The sequence below is a fragment of the Gekko japonicus genome, unplaced genomic scaffold, assembly GCF_001447785.1.
Source record: "Gekko japonicus isolate JY-2015 unplaced genomic scaffold, Gekko_japonicus_V1.1 scaffold494, whole genome shotgun sequence".
Taxonomy (NCBI): domain Eukaryota; kingdom Metazoa; phylum Chordata; class Lepidosauria; order Squamata; family Gekkonidae; genus Gekko; species Gekko japonicus.
In genome coordinates this window covers 881174-898502 of record NW_015171518.1, presented here as the reverse complement: position 1 = coordinate 898502, position 17329 = coordinate 881174, and the positions used below count along the sequence as shown (strand labels likewise).

The 17329-nt window shown below is 41.4% G+C and overlaps 1 protein-coding gene and 1 long non-coding RNA gene across 2 annotated transcripts; both read left to right on the top strand.

Annotated features, from left to right (window-relative positions):
- Positions 1-2841: 2841 nt before the first annotated feature.
- Positions 2842-6420, top strand: LOC107117301. Its single transcript, XR_001482734.1, has 3 exons — positions 2842-2926; positions 4489-4533; positions 6331-6420. It is a non-coding gene; the product is annotated as an uncharacterized LOC107117301 (long non-coding RNA).
- Positions 6421-6505: 85 nt separating this feature from the next.
- On the top strand, positions 6506-15946 carry LOC107117299 (vitellogenin-2-like). Its single transcript, XM_015419393.1, has 11 exons — positions 6506-6558; positions 7940-8152; positions 8882-9024; positions 9415-9553; positions 10041-10155; positions 10711-10897; positions 12331-12425; positions 13315-13406; positions 14187-14340; positions 14540-14701; positions 15625-15946. Exons 2-11 carry the CDS (start codon positions 8030-8032, stop codon positions 15741-15743), a joined length of 1329 nt encoding a protein of 442 aa, XP_015274879.1. The 5' UTR covers positions 6506-6558; positions 7940-8029; the 3' UTR covers positions 15744-15946.
- Positions 15947-17329: the final 1383 nt, after the last annotated feature.

Genomic DNA, 17329 nt, shown 5'->3' with positions numbered 1-17329 from the left:
AGGTGCCCTCTGCAAGTCCTTGCTGGTTCCTTCCCATTGAACTGGTCCTGGCCTGGCCTGGCCTGGCCTGGCCTTGCAGCTGGCAACACAAAATTGGGCCCAGCCTAGCAATTGGAACTGTGCAACTGGGCAGTAGTTTTCCCAAGCGGAGGCTGCCAGGGGGAAGGGAAGGAAGAAAAGCTGAAGACAGGAAGGCAGACAAACATAGATTGGCTGGTGAGTAGGAAGGAGAGAAGAAAGCAGGAAAAGGGGAGAGGCTATGGGGGCTTTCAGGGAAGAGAAAGAGAAAATAGTGGGGATGGAAAAAATGATATGCCCCTGCAAGTCCTTGCAGCTCCCCCTCCCCCCCTTACTCTATAACTTTTATTTGTGTATGTGGGTCCTTTGCATTTTACTTTGGCTTAGCTTGTTTCTTTAAAAAAATATATTTTGTTTATAATTAATCAGAATAAAAACAGACATATAAGTATAAATATTAATAACAATTGAACTAACAACATCAGTGAATATAAAAAACCCACAGAAAATAAACATCAGCCATAACAACAAAAGAAAAAAAAAACCATAAAGTTTATTTAATACATTCTACATACATATCGCTCTAAAAAAAGAAGAGAAAAAATTTAAAATATTCTGGGCTGTGAAGAAAACTTTAACAGTAAAATTAATAAAAATAGAGGCTTATACAATCAAGGGAAATATCAACAGGGTTATTTTTCAATCTATTCTTCATAACATTACCATCTGTAATTTTATCATAATAATATCATAATAAATTACTGATTATCTACTTAGCCACTTTCACAAAATACATTATCCAAACTTATCCACTTATCAAACTTCATACCTACCTTACCTATCTACAAGCTCATACTTTTCTTCTGATAGATATAATAGTCATTCCAGATCATTCTTTCTCACATCCTGGCCCCTATTATGTATCTATTTTTTTTTTAAAAAAAAACACATAGTTATATATATTGGCTGTTAAATAATATTTGCTGTTCCAGAAGTTACAGAAAGGTAGCCAGCTCCGAGCAAAATAAGGCCTCCCCTCATGCAAACTTTGCCAATTTCACAATTTACAATATTTCGGTTACCTATTTTTAAATATTAATGATTTTGGAAATTTCCAATCACACTCATTCTTGTGAGTGTAATCATGTCATGCACCACTAATCTATGTTTTGTTGGGATGTATGTACTTATCAAGCCCAACAGTAAATCTTGGGTCTCTAGGTGATTTTAAATCTGTCATTCTTTGGTTTAGTTTATTCCATTTGGAATAATTCCCTGTATTGACAAAAAACATGTTTATTGTAGCGAAAGATTACTTCTGAGAAAAAGCTCAAGAAATCTGCTGGTGCTGAGATGCCAATAATACAAAAGTCAAATGTTGAAAGTACATACAAGCCATTGCCAAACGTAGATCTGGAGTTGCGTACCAACCGGAAAGCAAGAAAAAATGCATTTTTAACAGAAGTAATGAAAAGGATAACTGGAGAACATGAATTTACAATGGACATCTTACCAGGTACTATATGTAAATCAAATGTTCAGTTCATATTCTTATGAGCATGCATGAAATCATGCTCATTTTCTAATGTATATGCATGAATTGTAGGCTCTACATGTGCTGAAGTTCGGATGATAGAGTTGGAGGTCGATTGTGGTACCAGGGTACCTGACAAAACAATGGAGCTGCTAGCCCGAGAGTCTGAAGCTGAAGTGGCCCTCAAACTTCAAAAGGTATATAAAAGACACTGAACTTAGAAAAGAGTTATCATACCACTTGCCAAAATTAAACATTTTAATAGGGCTGCGCCACCCATCAGGTTCCAGGATCCTTCACCTAGAGGTAAAGTTTCTGTAGGTGAAGGATCCTGGAACCTGATATTTCTGTTTAAATGGACGACATCTTTTTTCTGTCTAAGTCATTCTTTGTAGTAGCTGTAATAGTCACACATCATTCAACTGTTATATTAAATATAGTTACTCTAATAGTTTTGTTTCCTTGGTAAGAAAAGGAATGGGTCAAATGCAATGTCACTGAAATAATATTTATTTTTAAACCAAGGTGCTTTTCAATTGTTTTATATCACCCTGTGCTTTACTCTTAATAATGCAGCAGAGTCCAAGTGAAACTCAGAAGAATGCACCGTCTGGCAAGAAACAAAAGGCTCATGCCTCCTCATCGTCCTCCTCCTCCTCCTCTTCATCTTCCAGCTCTGCCTCCTCCTCCCCCTCCTCCCCCTCCTCCCCCTCCTCCTCTTCTTCCTCCTCCTCCTCCTCCTCCAAGTCATCTTCTTCTGAGAAGAAAAACAAAAGGAGAGACAAAAGCAGCAGCAGCAGCAGCGACAATAGCAGCAGCAGCAGCAGCAGTAGCGGCAGCAGCGACCGGAGTAAGAGCAGCAGCAGCAGTAGTGAAAACAGGGAAACCAGGAGCAACAAGCAGAAGCCTGCAGGTCAGCGTGAACCAAAACGCGCTTCCCAGGACAGGGACAGTACTTCCAGACACAGCAATGGCCAGAGCCACAATAGTGACCAGAGTGGCCGCAGCCACCGCCGCCGCCGCAGCAGTGACCAGAGCAGCAGTGACCAGAGCAGCAGCAGCAGCAGCAGCGACCGGAGCAGCAGCCGCCACAGCAGCAGTGGCCAGAGCAGCAGCAGTGACCAGAGCAGCAGCCGCCGCAGCGGCAGTGACCAGAGCAGCAGCAGTGACCGGAGCAGCAGCAGCAGCAGCAGTGGCCAGAGCAGCAGCAGTGACCGGAGCAGCAGCAGTGACCAGAGCAGCCGCCGCAGCAGCAGTGGCCGGAGCAGCAGCAGCAGCAGCAGCGGCAGCCGCAGTAGCAGCAGCAGTGGCAGCAGTGATAGTAGCAGCTGCAGTAACAATAGCTGTGAGAAGGGCCAAAAGTCCACTAGACGGGTAAAAGTGCTGTCATTGTCATGAATACAATTGATATTGTTTGGGATGGGGAACAGGAAAAGCAATTCATACCCAAAGCTCAGCAAACCAGTTCCAGGTGATTGAGGTGAAAAGCAGATCTCTTCACCTGGAGCAGGTCAGAATGAGAGCCGTGCAAGAATGTACAGCTGTGTTCCTTTCAGGTAACAGTGCATAGCATGGGTCTTCTGGAACCCAGAACAATCCATCACCTGATCGGCTTGACAGCCACTCCATCCACTGGCCAGATAAGCCTGGGCCATGGTGCTTGGAGTACGAAAGCCCCTTCTGTAGATTTTGTGCCTGAACACAAGCTTTGCTGTGCTAGCACACATGTGCAACAGGATGAAGTACATCCAGGGCCATTTCAACTGCACTATAAATCATGGCTTTTTGAGCCACATAAGAAAACATTGGCATGAGCTGTCAGGATTGGGATGCCAGGCTGCAGGCCTGCTTGGGATGAAAGTTGTGCTATTCTGGTTGTGCTATGTAGCATGAAATCAGAAGTGTACGAGGCCATACAGATAAGTACAAGGTTACATTGGATGCTGTAGCCATTATATTCTTTGGATTGTGAACACCTATGGTGAGCCCACTAATCCTCTGTCTGACTAGTGGGTATACTTGTGTTCTGAAACATGCTGAATGTTGGATGCCACCCTTGCCGCCTGAAACATTCTCTGTCAGGAAGAGACCCTAGTGCCACTGATCTGTTACCTTGAAAGGCTGCAATGGATAATTGTTACTTTGAAGCAGAATGGTCTGAAGTGTGTACTTTGTTCTCCACTTTCCGATAGTCTGGAAAACCTTGGTGAAACATACTGCTTTAGGAGGAGGAGGAGGAGGAGATTGGATTTATACCCTGCCCTTCACTATTTAAGGAAGTCTCAAAGCGGCTTACAAACTCCCCTCCCCTCCCCTCCCCACAACAGACACTCTGTGAGGTGGGTGGGGCTGAGAGAGCTGTTGACAGAAACTGCTCTTTTTCAAGAACAGCTCTTTTCAGAACTATGGCTTGCCCAAGGTCATCCAGCCAGGTGAAAGTGGAGGAGTGGGGAATCAAACCCAGTTCTCCCAGATTAGAGTCCATGCACTTAACCACTACACCAAACTGGCTTTAGTGGTTTAGTCAGGCAGCTGTTTTTTCTATACATATTTAACAAAAAAAGTTTAGATGTTACTTCTTAATCCCCACATTTTCTGATAGGACTTTCAAGAGATTGACATTCAGGAACACTGGTGCTTTTGTTCAAGCTATTTGCCAATTAATATCATTCATTTATCATGGTGTCAACGTCGCCTTATTTTTAGCTTGGCCATTGGCAGTTCTCGAAAGAGCTATCTCAGCCCCACCTACCTCACAGGGTGCCTGTTGTGGGGAGGGGAAGGGAAAGGAGATTGTAAACTACTCTGAGACTCCTTCTGGTAGTGAAGGGCAGGGTATAAATCCAATCTCCTCCTCCTCTTCTTCTTCTTATGCAAAAAGCCTTTTTCCCCCCTTTAGGAGGCTCTTTAACTTTCTGTTTTTCTTTTTTTCTAAGCAAAACCCAGAAGGCCACCGCTTCACACCTCACGTTGAGCTGAAGGTAAGATGTTTCAGCCACCTTGTCAGGTGCTACAATAGAAGTCTGTGGACACAGCAAAAAACTGAAATTGTTAGGGAAATCAATGATAGTCCTTCAAAAGGTTTCTTCCTCCATTTCAATGTGATAAAGCGGAGTGAATTTCAGTTGGTTTAGTAAAAAATAGTTAATAAGAGTAGTTAATACACTTCAAAAGTCCTACAAATGACAAGTGCAAGGTGATGATGGAGGTGGTTTTCCCTAACTTTCCTTTCCCTTAGCAGCGCAGTAAGACCCCCCAAAAAGCCAATGCTGAGAGTTAGGGACCATGCAGACAAAAAGTTATAAGGCACAAGGGGATGTTATAAGTGGCGGGAATGTGCAACCACTCCACCTTCGTCCTTCTGTTGGCAGAAAGAAATGTGATGGAACAAGCTCTCCATTGGTGCAAGCAGGGGTAATTCTACCCCACGTGGTGTAAAGAGTGGGCATAATTTTTTGGGGGGTGAAGATTTTTACAAGAACATATTTCTTCAACAGTGTATACTGCGAATTGATTGCAGAACATTTCCTTTACAAGAATAAATTAAGAATATAAAGAACCAAATGAAATCTGAATATAACATGAGATGAAATTAAAACAGATATTTGTAATAAAAATGAGTTGTTCTAGTAAACATCTCTGCTTTTTCATATGCACTGCAACTCAGTTTTTTATTAATTTTTATTGAATTACTAAAACTTTTAAAGAATATTAAAGTATGGGAAATTTTGACAATGCCATCCTGAGCAGAGTTACACCTTTCTAAGTCCACTGAAGTCAATGGATTTAGAAAAGTCTAAGTCTGCTTTGGACAGCACCAATAAACTACCATGGATGGGGAAGAGTTCATTGATTAAAATGACAATGATACCTTCCTTTTTCAATGTCCTCTTATATCAAAGATAAGTGTCTATCAAATTGTCAGGAATCATTCAAAAATTCTACTCTAATGGTAAGTGTTATATGTATTAAATTTTAAACAAAAAGTAAACTGGAAGTATGTCTTTCCACATATTTGTTGCTCATAATTTAAATTCTAAATACAGATGATTATAGTCTGGGTTAATCAGAAGGGAACTTTGTTTTCTTCATGATACTTCATGAATTCTGTATATCGCTATCAGACTGGAACTTCTTTGGTGGAGACTAGGAAAGATTCCAGAGGAAGAGGTTGAAAATCTAGTTAAAATCAAAATATGTCTTCTTGTAAATTATTCAGTAAAGCAGAAACTAAATAGATTTTTATGCTACAGTGTAATCAGTTAAAGAGTTTGATTGAAAGCAAGATAAGTTATAATCAAAACAGCATAGGAAAGGCAGTTCAAACAAATCACAGTAGATGTTAGAAAAGACATGTTCTCAAAATGCAATCAGCTTTTGAATAGCCTTAAGAAAGAGTATGAAAAGGAATATATGTTATGAAAAATGGGATATGATTGGGCCAAGAGAAAAATGATGGTCCCTGATGAAGTGTGAATGATCTGGGGTTGATTGAAACTATTTTTCTAAAAGTTTTAAATTCTTATCATATTTTGGATGTATTTATTGTATTTAATTAAAAAAATACAGATGTTTTTAAAACAGCAGCCGTAGGTTGCATGGCTGGGTCTCACACATCAAAATGTATAAGAGAAAATATTCTGAATAATAAATGGTTTTATACTATCGACTGAAAGGAAAACTGCCTTGTTCATGTTACGTAAGAGACTACTTGTACTGCTCGTTATAATTCTGCAAATTATTTTAAATCTTGCGGATGCACTTCTTCATCTTTGTAGGGGACACAACAACGTGGAATAGCCAGTGGTATTCGCAAACCCGGCACCCCTGGCATCAAGAGCAGCAGCAGCAGCAGTGAGAGCAGCCGCAAGAGCAGCAGCCGCAAGAGCAGCAGCGGCGAGAGCAGCAGCAGCAGCGAGAGCAGCAGCAGCAGCGAGAGCAGCAGCAGCAGCAGCCGTCGCAGCAGCTCCTCTTCCTCCAGTTCCAGCTCTAGCAGCAGTTGGGAGGTGAGTCTCAAAATAAGTTCCGATTGTCAAATGCCAACATTGATGGGATTTTGCAGATCTGCTGTAGTTAGAATAAATAGGAAACAGTACTAGAATTTATAATGATTGTAAGTAAATTTACTTATAGTATCATTTACTTATAGGTAAGACATTTCCATTCCATGTAAAAAAACCCTGCAAAATAATTAGCAGTGGTTACTAATATTAAAACACAAAAGCAGAAGGAATGAATAGACAAATCTCCCAAAGTTCTGTTTAATTAAATATTTTCAATTGCCCTTCTAAAGATTTTGAGAGAACTACCTTGTGAGCACACTCTTCAGAATGGCTGTTGAACAAAGAAAGCTCTTATCCATTATTCTTGCCTTGGATGGCAAAGGAATATGAAGAAAGGCTTCATGTCCATGACCTAAGTGAGCACAGAGATTCATGTGGAGAGCCAGAATGGTTTAGTGGTTAAAGTATCAGGATAGGACCTCAGCCATGAAGCTCACCAGGTCACCTTGGGCCAGTCACTCTTTCTCATCCCAAACTACGGCACAAAACTGTCTCTTGGGAAAAGGGGAGGGTACCATGTGCACTGGCCCTGGGCTCCACAGAAGAAGCACTGTGTAAAAATATAATGAATAAAAAGCTGGGACAAGGATCTTGGATCTTTGTGCAAGAGCTGAGGAACTTCTATACTCCCTCCCCAGCAGCCCCTTCTGATCCCAGGAAAGATAATTCCTGTGTTATGGATCCATGTGTAGTAATAGCCATGCTGGTTAGTGGAGTGTCGTGAGGAGGAGGAAGGAGGTGGTAAAACTGTTATCTTCTCCCTCTTCCATCAGTGGAGCTCTGCTGATGAAGGAGGCAGGGAAGGTGATACTGCATCCTTCCCCACTCCTCACTACAGCTCACTGACCCACATAGCCTATTACTCCATGTGGGTGTTGCATTTTGAGAGTCAACCTTTCTGGGTCAGAAATTACTGCTTTAGGGAGGAGAAAGCAGGGATGATTCATGATGATTCAATGCTTTCCACCAGTGGATCATTGCATCCATAAGGACTGATACTTTTCACATAGGGTATTGCTCATCTTGAAAGAAGAAACATCCATGGCAGATTTCCTTTGTTTGTAAACTTTTATTTATATGTTTACTTTAATTAAATATTAGCATCTTCTTAGCTGTTGGTTGAGTCCCTTGATAGTTAGAAGTTGTGTGTTAAGCACTGAAATGAATGGCTTTTTGTAAGTCTGAGAAAGGCAAGCTTTCACTGAAAAACCTTTTAATGAAAAGTTTGAAAGCCACAGCTATTTTTAACCTGAAACTAGTTTCATTGTGCAGTTACTTTAACCAGAGTTGCAATCTAAAATATTTTTTCCCTTGTTCATTTTAGCTCAGTTCATTGCGAGAGCATAAAAAACCATCAGTGCTTGTTGTTTACCGTGTCACCTATACAAACGGTACCAAATACGGCCTCCTGTTTATGGGGTATGGAGACTTGGACACTCCTAGGCCCAAGATAGAAGTAGTTGTGTCAAACACCTCAGAACCAAACAAACCACAAGCCTTCATGGAAGCCGGATTCCTGAACCCTCACAAAGCAGTGGTGAGTCTCTTCAAATCCCTTATGCTGTCAGATAGCATCCAGTCCAAAAGCATTTAACAAACACTTGTGGAGTTCCCGGCCTCCCGGTGAAGCCGATGAGGTCCGGGGGCTTTTTTGCCGCCCTGGAAGAGCCGGGGCAGCAATAGAATTCATGACGCGTGTGTGTGTCGCGCGCGTGAGACGGCGGGGGGGGGGGGGGGGGGGGGGCAGAGCCGGCTCGCTAAACCGCTGGGCTCCGCTCCTGCCCAAACAGTCATTGGTCTTGGCTGTGGCAGATTGGTGCGGGCAAGAAAACCGGAACCGGTGAGCACCTTACAGCATTTTCCCCTTTAAGGAACAGGGAGTCATCAGGAACTGCCTTTGGATTTTCAGGTCCAGGGTAGGGAATGGTGATTACCTCCTCTGGGAACCTCTTAGGGTATGCTCCTCTCTGCAAGTTGGAAGGCTTCAGGGGTAGGCGCTCCTAAGGGGTGACCAGTTTGCTGGGCTGCTGGTCATGAGCCAGACTGATGGCTCAGGACCGGAGCTGGGTGACCTGCCCGAGAAAGGAGGTTGGTCAGGGGAGTGACACCTGCCTTGCCTGTTCCGTGCTCGTGTAGCTGGTCGCTTGCCGCAATGTTATGTTAAATAGTTAATAAAGTGGCCCTTGTTTACTTCCCAACTGTTGTCTGTCTCATTATTCTGACTGGGGGGTAAACAAACTTTTCAATATCCTGTTTTGTCCCACAGGCCGTTGTGAAATTTGGCCGGAACTGCAACCAGTATGAGATTAAAGCAACAGCTGAGACTGGCTTGTTTGATTATCATCCAGCTTTGCAAATGAAGGTTGACTATGCCCGAGTTCCTTCATACATTAAGAAGTTTGGAAATGAGTGAGTGGATGTATACATTTAAATCATTTATTTATAAGTTATCTGGTAGTATATATGTCAGTAAAAGCATCAAAGATCATAATTGATCTTTCCACACCTATGACTGGAAGCACTATCTTCAGTCTTAGTTTTGATTGGCTGCTGTTTCTTCCCATGCCCACTGCCAGCACTTAGACAAGACTCTGAGGGTAATTAGATAACCAGGAGGGATGGGGGGCAAGATGTTAGTCCACCCCCTCCTTCCTCTGCAGATGGGCAGGCTGGAGACAAAAACAGATTATTTTACCTCGTGCCTGAGCACTCATTGGAGATAACTGTTTCAACTCATGCAGAATGTCTTTACTACACTTGGGAACTATGGCCAACCTTTTGCTTTTCTTCCCCCTCCAGCTTTTCTTCCATGATCTTGGAAATGCTTTTCATGCTTCACAGCTCACAGGAAGAGCGGAGAAACCCCTCTGGCCAGGTCAAGATTATTACAGTTGCCAGTGCTTCACCAAAGTATGATGTAATTCTCAAAACACCACATGTGAGTTCTTTTGGTATTACTTCCATAGTGACAGGTTTGAAAGTACAAATTTAAATGAGTAGCACAGTTCTGCTTCCCTAATCCATTTTTGTTTGTTACATACATACATACATAAACCTTTATTGGCATAACACAGCAACAAGAAGGGCAGTGTTTTTGTTTGTTTGTTTTGCACCCCCTGTTTGCTTTTCCAAAATGTGAAAGGATGGAGCCATGTGTGCCAATGCTGGAATACATTAATGTATTTTGCTGTGATTCTTGACATAGAACACAGTGCAACTTGGCCAGTATTATTTAATTGACCGATAGTACAAGATGATATAATAGAGATGAAGTGGAAAACTGTGCATAATGAGGAAGCTGGAGGGGGTTGTACAAAATGTGGGTTGGCTTACATCCTTATGTCTGTCTGATATACAAACAGAAAAAAAGTGCTGAATGAACATTGGCTGTACTCAATTTTTAATGTTTTCATATTCCTTTACAGGCAATCACCACTGTCCCAAATGTCCTGCTCCCCTGGTCACTCTCTGAGGATGAGTTTAACCCAGCCAAGCGTCAACTAAGCTTGCTAGAGTTGATCACTAACCCTACCCACAAAGGTCAGTTGTTTACTAGCTCCATAGGATGTAACCTTTAAAAAAAAATTCTCTCTATCTTCATTTATATTATTTATAAATGCATGCATATATATGTATGAGGGTATGTATGAGTAATCTAGGAAATGTGTTTCTTCGAATGTACCAGGCTTTTTCACAATGTCATGTTCTTATGAGTGTAAAAAAAAAACACTGTATGCTTCAATATCTAATTTTAAAATGCTTGTTTTTCTTAGCTGAAATTGTGTTCCTTGAAATCTAATGATACCATGGCACTAATATATTGAGACATTTCAGAAATATATTTTAAAATCTAGACATAAGGCTCACCAGTTAACATTGTTTGTTCTGGAAGAATGAATGGGAAATGTTGCAATTACTAGAAATGATCTTCTTATGAAAATTGACTATAAAATGTGTGCACTTTGCTCTGAGACCACAAATACTAAATTATATTCCTTGAAGTAAGTATACTGTTCATTAGCTGTTCTAAGGACAATCAAACCCTGAAATTCTTTCACAAATGCACATGCTCACATTTTGTTCCCTGTTTAATAGGTGTTTGTAAAGTGTATCATAACAATCTTATAACCTTTGATGGAGCTGAAATCCAAATTCTTCAGGTTCCAAACTGCCCTCTGATTTTGGCTAAGTATCGTTATGAGGGCAAGCAGTTCTCTGTGATGATGATGCAGCGATCCATCAATGATCTCTCAACAGACCTTATATTTGAGAATAATGGCCGGTAAGTAGAGCTAATTTTATACATAAGTACAATAATACAGTTCAGTGAAAGGCTGTGAAGAAAAGTTTCAACCTCTTAATGCAGGGGCTATAAAATGCAAGAAAGGCTCCTGTATTTCTAGCATTTTGCAGAATGTGTAAAATAGAGCTGCTCAGGAGAATTTTTGCAAAGAGTGAATAGAGATGTATTAAAATAGATTTCTATAGAAGGAGAATTTCTGTAAAGGTAATAAAGTTTTAATTGTAATTGCCTGTGAAATTGTTAGGCTTTCTCCCCCCCCCCCCTTATTCTGTGTGCCTTACTGGATGTGTTACACTCTCTGTAGTTAAGCATCTTCTAACTGTGACATCCGGTTCTCTAACTGGGATATTAGGGCTAGGGTTTATGTGATGTATTATACTGTTTCTGTTTTATTGTTTTTTAATTTGTCTAATGCAGTTTTATTGCACTGTTCATGGTACACACCATATATGTACCACTTGTTCATGGTATGCATGGTATGCAATGTGTTCATTGCATTGTCTTTTATAACTCCAATCTGTCTTGAGTCTCAATGAGAAAAGTGGACAAAAACGATGCAAATAAATAAGAAATAAATAAGAAAACCACACAATTTGATCGTACCAACTGATCTGAGCAGTAACAGTATTCTCTTCTCTCATGTATACCCAGTCAGTTCAAGCCGCTATCATGATATATTTGTTACTGTTCTTGATCTTTGCATGTTTCTGCATTTTAGGATGTTTCTTAACATAATCAAACATTTCTCTGGATTTCTAGAATGTATCTATTTTTCAGGTGTTTTTTGTTTTGTTTTTTAAACAACTGGACTGTGCAGGAGAGTAATTTGACTTGAGTTATGTCCTTGGGTCTGTCTAACTGAGCAATTTCACTGAGTAATCCGTAGCAGCACAGCACAACAAATGGAGCCCTGGGTTTGGATCCTAAACCTGGCTTCTGACCTTGTCCGTCTGTTGTGAGGCAGTCCTCTGCTGCACAGTGCTTTCCCTTGGTGCTCGGTGGTTTTTGGTTCTGTGAATGATGTTGGTCTTGAGTTAAGTCGACAGTCCTAGTGCTGGAGGAATGCACTGTGCAGTGGAGGAACACCATCACAATGCTGCCCAAGCAAGATTTAGGATCCAAGTTTTAACTGAACCCAACGAGAGTAGAAATATGCCAGAGCCTTTCCTCCAGTGGAAGATTCCTTACTAAATGAAAGTGAAACCACTGGGTCGAGCCCAATATAATAAGTGGCATGTAATAACAGGCTGACTGTCTTGTCTCTTTTGGGCAAGGGGAATAATGCTTGGATAAGATAATGTGATCACTGTCATGGTCAACTATTATAGCAGAATTTATTGGAATTTTTATCCAGAAACTATAATTTGTGATCACAGCAGATTAACTCTCCCTTTTGCTTTATTTTTTATCAGAGAAATTAGATTGACAATAAGAGATGGAAGATATCAAATAGAATTTGATCATGTTGCAGTGCCCCTGTCATCTTTTCCACTCCACCTCAGACATGGTATGTATAAGGGCATAGATGTGACCTTTTAATCCAGACGCCGCTTCTACATGGGAGAGGCAGTAGGGTGGGAGCAGGCATGCCCTGACTTCTGTGTTGCTTGCTGCAGATGCTCCCCACCTTCCCTTTATTACATTGACACAGAAGTGCTGATATACTATAATGACAATTGTGCTAGTCCCCCTAAAAGCCTGACACTACCCATTTCTCTCTTCCAAGCTGAGCCACGGAGCAAAGCTGCACCACAGCTCAGCTATGAAACAAAAAAGCTAAAAGGTCTGGGGGACTAAACGGAGGGGGGATTGCAGGGTTTAGCTCTGCAGTTTTGAAGGCCAAGCTCAGCTCAGCTTCCCACCCTGTTCTGACTGCAGGTCAGGCATCCACACGGACACTCTGCCTTCAGCCACCCCATGTGCTTCCCTTGAGCTGGATCAAAGGATGTTTACCCTTTGTCTGGTTCAAAGAAGAAAACCTCCGGAGGCCCATTGTGCAGACACTCCCAGAAACAGAGGGAGCATCCTGCTGTCCACAGGGGAGACAATCCCTGTGTGGAAGCAGCCGTAGATTGAGCAGCAAGTGGTAAGGTTTGAGCAGAATTGTTGGGAGACCAAAGCAAAAAACCAAGATCATTGCAGAAGAAAGCTTGCATGAAAAAATAATCACATTATTTAGTCATCCTCCAACTGAGGGCTAGAAAATGGTGGCTAAGTCTGCCACAAATCTGAACAGGTTATCGGTATCTCTTCATAGAGACCTCAGAGGGGTTTTGTACCCAGGAATATTCAATATAACAGTGACAATTATTTAATCCAAGAAACATTTTATTAGTTTGATTTGTCTGTTCCCTCCTTGTTTCAGAGAAATTATCATTTTGACTTTTATTTTACAGATGCAGACATTACCATCAAAGAGGAAAATGGTCAACTTGTACTCGAGGCTGCTAAACAATTAACTTGCTACTATGATGGACAAAATATCACGGTATTTTTCTCTCTACAATGAATGCTTTCAGGACTGCAAAATGATTGCAAGTTAGAAAGCAAAGCTGTGCTTACCTGTCATATTATCAGAACAAATCACCAGCCATAGCTGATAATGATAAATGATGGGGAAATTCACTCAAATCCTTTGCTGATTAAAATTAACAGAACCTGTCTTGAATTCAGATATTGTTCTTTACCAGGCTGAAGAAGGCTGCTGTAAAACTTCAGTCAACATTGGGCAGTGTCAGCCTTCATGAGTCTTTCTTTATAAACTCCCAAACCACACCTTGAAGATAAAAAGCTCTCCCTTTTGCTGAGGGCTCCAGTGGTCAGGTTGGCACTGAGTGCACAGCCTACAGGCAGATCCAAGTTGTTCAGCCCAGCCCTTTGGGGAGATCAGAGCATTGACTGTGGATGTTCTGATCCCTTCCTCGCTCTCCCTGCTCCTTGCTTGGGAAGCCACATGACAGGTGGAAGGGATCAGCCTCCCTCACCCCACCACCTATGGACCTGCCAACTTGCAGTTTTTTCTAGCAAGCCTTTACAATGCAATGGCAAGGTTTGACGTGTGCGTGTGTGTGTGGGGGGGTCAGGGCCAAAATGCCACCCCCCCAACAGTTGTGTGGACCCTAATAGAGCTGGATGCCACCACAGGGCAGTAGTCTTTGTATGAGTTGTCTACCTCTGGTTTGGCAAAACAGGTTCATAGTCCTACGAAATGTTTTTCATTGTTACTGTAAGCAAAATGCCAAATAGTTTTGTTTTTGCTTTCATGAAGATTGAAGCAAACCCCAAAATGCAAGGAGAACTACAGGGGTTATGTGGGCGATTTGATGGTGAGCAGGAATTCCGAACTCCAAGTGGATACACAGCTAAAAATGCATGGAGCTTTGTTCAGTCTTGGGTGCACACTGAGGGACCCTGTGATGAAGGTAAGCAGGTTCTGATAACATGTTTTTTAGTCTTATTTCCCCACTAAGTTAACCAGCATCAAGACAGTCATTCTAGAAATGTCAGTAAACAATAGGGAATGAACCTAAATTCATTTCTTACTGTAGACAGGGAGAGTTACTATATGAACCCTCCAGTCTTTCAACTGGTATTGAAAGATTTCTGTTTATCCTGTTGCAGACTGCAACCTGAAACACTCACATGTGAAACTTGAAAATACAATCGAGTACCTGGGTGAACAATCAGAATGTTTCACTGTTCAGCCTGTGCTGCAGTGTCGTGCGGGCTGCTTAGCAACTGCTACCACTTCCATTCCTATTGCTATGCATTGTCTGCCAGCTGGTAAGTCAACATAATGTCTACTTGTTTGGGTTACCTACAATAGTTTATTCTAGTAATCTTGGACACAGGGCATAAAGTGAGCCTTACGTCTGAGTGGATAATTAAGAAAGTATTTTCCTGCACCAACTTTTTGCTAGTCCCCAGCTTTTGGAAGATTTTTCAGGTGGAGAGGATGAGCTCTGAGCTTGATTGTATTGTTTCATTAGCATGTCCACTGACAGACAAGTGCTTCATTTAACCTTCCAGCACATGTGAACACACTTTAAAGGGTTTTTTTTATGCTTTCCAAGTTTGAAGATTTGTTATATTGACCAGAATCGTTAAGTGGGTGTGTGTATACAATATCTGCATTAATGATTTGTCTAGAAATGGAGTTTGGTATGACTATGATCTTACACTAGTCATCTGAAAGGTAGATAACAGTTACGCTTTTTTATTTTAACTGATAGAAGCAGGGTTGGCTCTGTACAGCAGGTGTATCAGGATTTCCCAAATCAAACTGGAAACCAAGGGATGTGTGTTAACTGAAAAAAGAGAAAAATACCCACACTCGGCATCCAAACTCTACCTAGAACCTCAAAGCAATCTTATACCTCCTCCTAAGGCCCTATAGATCCCATTTTCTTGTTTTTGTCACAATGCAACAGAAAGTTTTCTAGTGCATCACCACCATAAGTTGCCACCGGATGCAGGTGAATGCGTTAACAGAAGTTCTGAGCACACTGATAGTCCAGTTCTAAGTATTCTTACTCAGGAGTCCCACTGAATATGTTCCATCCTGAATTGGACATGCATCCTGAATTGGACATGCATCCTGCTGATTCTAAGTGAAATTGCCCTGTGTACTACATTTCAGATGATGATATAAAAAGCACTCTTTCAGCTTTTCCATTCTTATAATTTCTTCATTCCTTTGTCTCCAGGTTCCACAACAAACTTACTTGATACACAGATGAGACTAGAGCAGAAGTCTGAAGATCTGGAGCATTTGGTTGAAGTTCACAGGTCGTGCTCTTGTGAAAATAAACGTTGTGCCTCATAAGTTTCTGGCCCAGCAAATTAGAAACCTATAGTGTTGTGTGCAGTCAGGATGTTTATTCCAGGCAGTCACACAAATCATAATTTAAGTATTTTAAAAGTCTTACTAAATCTTCCTGAAGAAATCTGACCTTGTAAAGAAAGTCAAACCATTTCCTTGTAGAAACAAGGTTAAGTATTAATGAAATATATGATTTCCTAATAAACACTGGCATTCTAAAAGAAAAAAAATACATGGCTGGCTTTTTATTTCACTATATATGCGTAAAGGTGAACTGGTGTGTATGTGTGATTGGATACTTTCAAACCTCATCAGGAATTGTGGCATGCAGGATTGTAGCTTCGTATGGGTAATATCTGCAACAGAGAAGAAATAACAGAACTCATATGACCTGACTCAGTAGGAATAAAATCAGCACCCAAACCCACCTGCACAAAGCTATCTAGTCTCCATCGGGCTGTAACTGTGTCATGTTTTTTTTTTTTCATGCATTCCTCTTGCCATTAAGAACATCAATATTGATGTCAGTTCCCCCTTCCCACACCTCTCCACAGACTGTGTTTTTGTTTTGCTTGGAGACTTCAAAATGAATGATACAATATGGATTGGATCCAATCAGCTTTTCTGCTGGTGAAAAAGGAAGGAGCAGATCCCCTTTGACCACCAAAAAGGCTATGCAGGAAATCATGGGACCTGCAGCAGAGGGAGTAGTAAGGAAGGAGATTGGGCGTTATTAATGAACTCTACAGTTTTTTTAATTTCCTTGCCCTATTGCATGGGGAAATGCCTTAAGGAACAGGTGTCACTACTGGTTTCAGTGAACAAGGAATACTTGTCTCCCATTGTCATCCATTTGAGAAGCACAGAAATGAATTGGGAAAGCTTCAAAGTATATCTGGAGGCTTAAAACACACAATAGATTTGAATTAATCCAGGCAGTAGTAGATTCATTGAGAGCCACACAGAAAGCCATTGAGATCTGTAGTCTAAATTGTAGCATATGGTTCTGGATTCACTGAGAGTATAGCTCTAAACCAGGGAGCTGTTCTCCAGGTACTGGTCTGTGGATGGGAACAACTATATTTCGCAACACAAACTAGTCCCCTCATTCTTAGCCAGGCTTCGGAATAGAATTGTTCACCACTAACTAGCAGTAAGGGTTTCACAACTGAGGTCCTCTTCGCACTTGCCTGCCACTCCAGCTTTTCTCAGTGTTTGTGTCAAGGCAATTTAAGCCCACAGCAAAAGAGCATCCAAATAACCTGGGGGAACAGCAGGCTGAAACCGGGCTGACCACCGAAGGGAGGTAATAGAGTGCAGAATGGAGAGAGAAACCTCGATTAAAAAGAAGGTTGAATTCAATTTTAGTGCAGAATTGCTTGGAGGACACCGCGGTGAACATGGATTAAAAGGAGTGTGTAGAAAGGGCCTGAGTGGGAGGTGAAGCCCTAGCAAACTCCAAAAAACAATGTAGCATTTTTATTTGGACCATACCTTTTAAAACTTGAAAACAGTTTATATTTTCCTTAAAGTGGGAAAACTTTTCTCTATACCTTGGTTAAAATTTGGTAGGTTTACCAGAGGCTGTT

Excerpts from the sequence above, each read along its gene's own strand:
- LOC107117299 (XM_015419393.1), top strand. The coding sequence starts at position 8,030 with ATGGGGTATGGAGACTTGGACACTCCTAGGCCCAAGATAGAAGTAGTT. Across the intron at positions 10,898-12,330 it reads ATATTTGAGAATAATGGCCG|AGAAATTAGATTGACAATAA; the intron begins GTAAGTAGAGCT and ends ATTTTTTATCAG. Across the intron at positions 13,407-14,186 it reads ATGATGGACAAAATATCACG|ATTGAAGCAAACCCCAAAAT; the intron begins GTATTTTTCTCT and ends GCTTTCATGAAG.